The following is a 7,401-nucleotide window of genomic DNA, read 5'->3' as shown; positions in this document are numbered from 1 at the left end:
GATTCCGGCCACCGCAGCCTCGGCCTGCTGGGTTCCAGCGATCCTTCCGCCTCAGCCTTCCGAGTAGCCGGAATTACAGGCATGCGCCACCACACCCGGCTGATTTTTTTTTTTTGATTTATTGTAGAGATGAGGTCTCGCTGCCCAGGCGGGTCTCGAACCCGCGGGTTTAAGCAATTCACTCACCTCAGCCTCCCAAAGGCGCGGGATTACAGGCTGAGCCACCGAGCCCGGCTCTTAACTTTTTTTTTGAGTCTCACTCCGTCACCCAGGCTAGAGTGCAAGTGGCATGCTCTTGGCCACCCCAGCGTCAGCCTGCTGGGCTCAGATGATCCTGCTACCTCAGCCTTCCAAGTAGTCAGAACTACAGGTACACTAAATTTTTTATTTATTGTAGAGATGAGGTCTCGCCAAGTTGTTCTCGAACCCATGGGCTCAGGCAATCCCCTCACCTCAGCCTCCCAAAGTGCTGGGATTACAAGCTTGAGCCACCGTGCCTGGCCCTTTTTAACTTTTTTAAAAGGGCTTACATTGAGGTTGGTTTCCTCAGTGTAACATGTTTTAAAAAGGTAGTTCTGAAGTGAAGTTTGGCACTGTTTTCTTTGAACTACACAGAAGGCAGCAGGGTTACGGGTGGTAAGAATTCATTTTCCAGTGAAGTTTTTTCTGTTTTTGTTTTTTTTTTTTTGAGTTGGAGTCTCACTCTGTCGCCCAGACTGGAGTGCAGTGGCTGCTCCCGGCCACCGCAGCCTCGACCTGCTGGGCTCTGGCGATCCTGCCGCCTCAGCCTTCCAAGTAGCTGGAACTACAGGCGCGCGCTGCCATGCCCGGCTAATTTTTGGTTTATTGTAGAGATGAGGTCTCGCCAAGTTGCCCAGGTGGGTCTCGAACCCGCGGGCTCAGGCAATCCACTCACCTCAGCCTCCCAAAGGCGGAGCCACCGAGCCCAGCTTCCAGTGAAGTTTTTAAAAAAACGAAACAAGTTATGAACCTTCAGTGTGTGACTGCCTGGGCCTCCCTTCTCTACCCACCTCCAATCCCCTCGTTGGGTTTCTTTTTCACATGAAATACCTAAGAATGTATGTCTTTCTGAAAGCTAGGAAAAGGGAGTCAGAACTGAGAAAGCAATGGGGGAAAGAAGACAACAAAGAGAAGGCAGCCCAGTGCCAGGCCACATGCCCAGCCCTGGAAAGGACCAGAACTGATGACACTCCCAGCCTGGGGTAGAGACTCTGGGAAGTCACAGCCTCAAGTGTGCCCTATGTGTCTACAGCCCCGCTGTTTGGGGCATGATACCCTAGACTTATTGGAGAGGGAAGTGTCCTTCTTTCAGAGAAAGTCTTCCCAATGGCTCTTTCAGAAAGGGAAGTTAGCTTAGGGCACAGCTTGGCTTCCAGAGGCCAGCTGCCCCCAGAGGCAGTGTTTCCAAGTCCCTTAACGGGCTTCGGCCGCCACAGGCCACAAGGCTGCCAGGGAAGAGCACAGGACAGGCATGGCCAGGGATGATTTGTTCAGGGTTCCTGGGAAAGCCTCCCACCACCAGCTACCCTTTCATTGTAGATCTGTGATCTCCCTGGAAAGGAAGTTATTTCACCAACTGGTGAGCTGGCGGATTCAGGCTTAACCTACTTGAGAGGAAAGTTAAAGATTTAAATAAATCTTTTTTTTGTAATAGCATTTCCTGATTATGAAATGAATGCACTTCAACTGTAGAAATACTGAACATTTCAGAAAAGCATAAAAAGGGAAATAAAAACCACTTGTGTTACCACCCAGAGCTGACATAGAACAACATAAAGAAGAAATTGTAATTATCCTATAATTCTACTTCTACCTTCTTGAGAAAACCACTGCTAATATGTGTCCTGTGTTTTTCTATCAATACCTCCCTTACGTAAAGGGAATCATACCGTGATACTGTTTTTAAACCTTCCCCCCTTTTAAAACTTATCGATATAATAAGAATGTCCATAACTGTATATCTTTAACATCATTTTAGTAGTGCCAAAATAAAAATTTTCTAGGCCAGGCGCGGTGCCTCACACCTGTAATCCCAGCACTTTGGGAGGCCAAAGCAAGAGGATCTTGAACCCAGGAGTTTGAGACCAGCAACATAGTGAGACTTTACCTCTATAAAAAATTAGCCAGGTGTGGTGGTATGTGCCTGTAGTCCCAGCTACTTGGAAGGCTGAGGCGGAAGGATCGCCTGAGTCCAGGAGGTTGAAGCTGCAGTGAACCATGATTGTGCCACTGTGCTCTAGCCTGAGCAACAAGGTGAGAGAGACCCCCAACTCAAAAAAGAAATAAAAATTAAAAAATAAAAATTTTCCAATCATCAGAAATATATTTTGTGAAAGATATCTATGTATATTTTTTAAAGGAGAAAAATGCGAAAAAGAAGATGTACTTTTGATGAGAAGAGGGACTTATCTGATAGCTTATTTTCTGCCTTGTACTTTCTATATTTTTCAGATATCTCTACTCCCTGAGATAACTGCAGCTAATATTTTGGTATATTTTCTAGCAACTTTTAAAGCATGTTTTACAACATCATTGGGATCATGCTCTATAGGATCTGGGACGCTGACTCAGTCACCCACTAGTGTCCAGGGGGTACTTGCCCACGTCCCTGATGGCCATGGGGTGTTCTTTCGTGTGGGGATGCTGTGACTCTTTTCATGCCTCAATAGTGGACTATTTGGGTTGCTTCTGATTGTTCACACTGTGTCAATAATTCTATGGTAAATAGTTCTGCCCTAAGTTATTTTGTTTCCCTGTCTGAATACTCCCTAGGATTCAATTCTATAGAAGCAGAGTCACTGAGTCAGAAAGTGTCAATTATGAAGGCTGCCATTGCATATGGACAGACTGGTTTTAAGAATTTCTGTTCACTGATTACCCTCAAATAGGCCCTTGCTCATTAGTTATAATAAACTGGGTACTGCAGATAACTATTGTTGATTGCCTTATTTCTTTTTAAAACAAATCTCTTGGTCTTATTCTTAGAGAAATACTGTATTTATGAATAGTTAATTACAAATATATCTAAACAAAAAGATTGAAAATAAAATTTAAATTAAAAGGTTAACAATCATATTAAAGAAAAGAAAAAAAAATTATCCTAATATAGCCACCATTAACATTTTGTCAAATCTCCCTCCCTCTCCTTTCAATAAATTGTACACAGTTGGAATAACATTCTATTAGTTTTGTATTCCATTTTTTGTCTAACATACTATTGCAAGCTTTTCTTCCATGTTGCTTCATAGTTGTCATAACTTTCATTTTTAATGATTATAAATTATTCCATTGACTTCATATGTCATAATGTATTCAACCATTCTCCTACTGAAGTTCAGATGTTTCCATAATTTGGCCTTTATAACACTGTCATAAATGTGGACTTTTCCCTCAGGTTTGGATCCCCAAAGTGGATGGACTGGGTCTGGATTTACATTTTTGTTTGTTCAGGTTTTTCACTGATTCATACTGGCCTATCTTCAGATTAGTCTCAGTGATTGAAGCTTCATCTTAACAACCTGTGACAATGAGGACAGTTCCTTTGGCAGCTTGCCCCATGGGTACTGGACTGTCCTCAGTAACCAAAGTAGCCAGGAGGCTCTCTCCTCTGCCAAGTGACCCTTGAGGGCTCTGGACGCTTCAGACTCAGGATGCAGGGGTATAAAACCACTTTTGACGAGTGCCCCTTTGGTTCCGCAGTGAATGCACTGAGCTGCCACTCACAAAAACCTTTTATTCCATGACTTTTGCCAACACGGAAAGAAAATATACAGAGGCAGGGAGGTAGTCATTATGTAACCCCCTCCTTTTTGCTTTTTCCTTTTGTAAGGACATCATCAACTAGGGATAGAAATGCATTTATGGTTTCTCCTTTCTGCTAAAGCAAACTCAAGCAGCTTCGTTTTCAGAAATGCAAAATTTACCAAGTTTATAAATGCTTCTTTGTGGACCGTGAGCCGTGTGGTTTGGCCCCCAGAGTTATCTCAGATAGCACAAATAAATCTGGCGGCCTCCAGTTGTCTCAAACTAAGCATTAGCCCCTTCCCCCGTTGTCTCCCTCCTAGCCTAGTTTCCTCTCGGCCTTCAGCACAGACTCCCTCTTCTCATTAATATGCCCTGTTAACTGCTGCCAAACCTCCAGCAGTTTAGTGCATATGTTCCCTTAATCATTTCTCTTTGTTCTGGAAATCTGTGTTGGTTTCTGAACCAACCTTTCTTTTTCCTGCCTGCCCTTCCACCATCTCCATCGCTCGCTATAGCCTAGGACTGTCTCCATGTTTATTTAAAGAACATCCTAGATTGCCGGCAGTCGAGAGAGGCTTTGCAATCTGCTGACATCGTGGTAAATCATCCACCCACCCCCTTCCTCCTGAGAGCCCTGGGCCAAGGCCCAGGTGAAGGGTCACCGGGACCCTCTAGAAAGCAGAGGTTTCTGGAAGACAATGTGAGCTCCCTGCCTGGACAAAGACTCCTTCTTAGGATTTTCTGCCCGTCCAACACGAGAAAAGGACGCTTTATTCTTGGAGCCCAGCGGTGTATAGGCACACTCGATCTCAATGAGTTATTCATGGTGTCCAAGAGAAATACTTCTGGGGCTGTATTTCATGTGAGATGGAAGAGGGCCTGGCATATGGACTGCGAGGCCGGCCTGCTTGCCCAGCGCCCTGTGCCTGTTCCAGCCGCCCTGTGGGAAGATGACTGTCCCAGCAGCCGAGCCCCCATCCCACATGTCCCAGGATCTTCTCAAAGAGTGAAGGGTCTTCTGGGTTCCTGTCCTAACTGGGGTCTGCACATACTGCCAAGCAGAGAGAGCTCTCTGCAAGCCAGTGGTGTGCAGGGGAGAGTGTGTGTTGTTTTTCTCTGCTTTTAAGTATTTTTCTTCTCATATGGAGTTGCAGCCTTTTGTAAGATTCCACCCACTTCCTTTAGCCTAGAGGGAACATGATGAGCTTCTCAGAGCCTGATCTTTCTTGAGAGCCCCTTTCTCCTCCGCAGGACCACTGTGGAACTCTGAAGTCTTATTCTTGGAGGCTGTATTTTTGTGTGTGTGTTTTTGTTGTTGTTTTGTTTTTAGTTGAGGCCTCATTCTGTCGCCCAGACTGGAGTACATGATCATGACAGTCACAGCTCATGGCAGCCTCGACCTCCTGGGATCAAGCTATCTTTCCACCTCAGACTCCCGAGTAGTTGGGAGTACAGGCACACACCACCATGCCTGGCTAACTTTTTCATTTTTTGTAGAGATAAGTTGTGCTATGTGGCCCAGCCTGATCTCCAACTCCTATAATCCTCCCGCCTCGGCCTCCCAGAATGCTGGGATTACAGGCATGAGCCACGGCACCCATCAAGACTGTATGTTAATATAAAATACTCTCTCCTTCTAACTCCTGTCCCTGCTGCTCCCCTCCATCCAAAAAAAAAAAAAAAAAATCAAAGAGCCCCTCACATCTGTACCGACAAGGGGCAAACCTGATCCTTGTTCTGCTTAATGAATCCTCCCATGAACTATGGCTGCTCAGGTCCTAATCAGCAGCTACTTGGAATGCCGAGAAAACTGTCCTAACACAGAGTTACAGCATATAGAAGGTGGCTTGGAGGAAATTCTCAGAGTGGAGTTTTTTGTGGGTTTTTTTCTTCCCTTTTTGGAAAAAAAAGTTAATGTTGCCTCATTCGGGGAGACTCAGTGCACTCTTCCACCTCGCCCCCAAAGGGAAGTTTGTATTCTTTTAAATGAAAGTATTTTAAAAGCAGAACTGAAGCCTAAAATGATCCAGGGTTCTCCTGAGCTCTCAGAAGGTGTAGATTTATTTACTATAGTTAAATCATAATTAGTTCTCAGGGGATAGTGTATCTTTTAAACGGCTTTATTGCCACCATATAGGTTTTCTGAATAATCAGAAACTTCTGTTATGATTGTGTTCTAGTGTTCGCACAGAAACACACCCTAAGTAGAAACAAATGTCAGAAATTGTTAGTTGTCACTTGAAGAAGGTATACACAGGGGTGGGGGGCACAGGGAGGGGGAAAGAACTTGATAGGATATTCTGATGAAATAAAATCTAACTGAGACTTAAATAAACCAAATATCAGCTTGGGTGGGTACACATGCCCCTTTTTTATATTAAAAGGTATTTTCTTGTCAGGCGCAATGGCTCATGCTAGTAATCCCAGCACTTTGGGAGGCCAGAGTGGGAGGTTTGCTTGAGCCCAGAAGTTCAAGACCAGCCTGGTCAACATAGGGAGACCTCGTCTCTACAAAAAAAAAAAAAATTTAAAAATTAGCCAGGCGTGGTGGCACTCGCCTGTAGTCCCAGCTTCTCAGGAGACTGAAGCAGAAGGATCGCCTGAGCCTAGAAGGCTGAGGCTGTAGGGGTGAGCCGTGGGTGTGCACTCCACTGCACTCCAGCCTGGGTGACAGAGTGAGACCCTAACTTAAAAAAAAAGCTTCTCCTTCCCTTTTTATTCTCACTGCAGAGGGTAGAAAGGAGCATGATATTCTTCCGGGTTACCTTTCTACAGGTGGTTGAAACCCGAACATATTCTCAGCTGAATGTCAACACAGTCCTTCTTCCTGCCCGAGATGTTGGTTCCCACGTGTGTGTCCCTGTTCTGATTGACCGGTCTTTCCCACCATTTGCAGGTTGATGTTTGAGATGCCACAGGAAATGGGCTTAATAGCGATCGCAGTTCGGCAGACCCAGGGCAGAGGTCAGTCATCTTTTGTTATTGTTGCATTATTTTTCTGTTCTAAAATCTGTGAGTCCTGTGGCCAGAGAGCTCATTACTGTGTGTGCTGATCATCCAGTGACTCAAGTGAAAAGTAGTTTCTGTTTTCGTAACCACCTGGAGTGGAGGAAGAGGGAAGGAAGCAGTGGTCAGAAGATGTAACCTTAGCAGAATTAAAGCATTCTCTTCAATTGTGATGCTTATTAATCCCTTGACACTTGCTTGTGATGGCTTTAACATCTGGCTATGTCGTGTCAATTCTGGGCTTTGCAGTTTGTGAGTTGTAACTGTGTTCTAGACACATTTATTTTCTAGAAGTTTCTCCATGAGGACCTTCTGTGTCTATACTTAGTGTCACATGGAGGGGCCTTTTGCATGTCAGGTCCCTCCCCGTGGGCCCTGGAGTTTGCTTGTACTCAGAGGCACTCCATCAATGCCCATTCACAAGGTGACCACAGAGAAGCGAGTGCTGCTCAGGGCGTCCAGCACCTGTTGGTTCTGCAGGCAAGAGCCCACATCCTTCCACAACCCACTGGGGTCTGGCCCCGAGTAGGTTCCCTATGCGGGAGATGCTTGATGTGGCTCGGTCACTCTCTGCCCCCAGTCGGTGCCAGGCTGACCCAAATGTGCTTTTTTTTTTTTTTTTTTTTTTTT

At 45.3% G+C, this 7,401-nt stretch overlaps 1 protein-coding gene across 1 annotated transcript in view; it reads left to right on the top strand.

Annotated features, from left to right (window-relative positions):
* HLCS (holocarboxylase synthetase) overlaps nucleotides 1-7,401 on the top strand; it is a 193,261-nt gene that overhangs the window by 172,329 nt on the left and 13,531 nt on the right. Inside the window, exon 5 of the mRNA XM_008052284.2 lies at nucleotides 6,662-6,729. Coding sequence (XP_008050475.1) covers nucleotides 6,662-6,729 — 68 coding nt within the window. The remainder of the gene's footprint in view (nucleotides 1-6,661; nucleotides 6,730-7,401) is intronic.

Source organism: Carlito syrichta, unplaced genomic scaffold (assembly GCF_000164805.1).
Source record: "Carlito syrichta isolate Samal-C Ts95f unplaced genomic scaffold, Tarsius_syrichta-2.0.1 Scaffold271031, whole genome shotgun sequence".
NCBI classification, from domain to species: domain Eukaryota; kingdom Metazoa; phylum Chordata; class Mammalia; order Primates; family Tarsiidae; genus Carlito; species Carlito syrichta.
The sequence above is the reverse complement of the archived record's forward strand: the minus strand, read 5'-3'. Positions and strand labels throughout refer to the sequence as shown.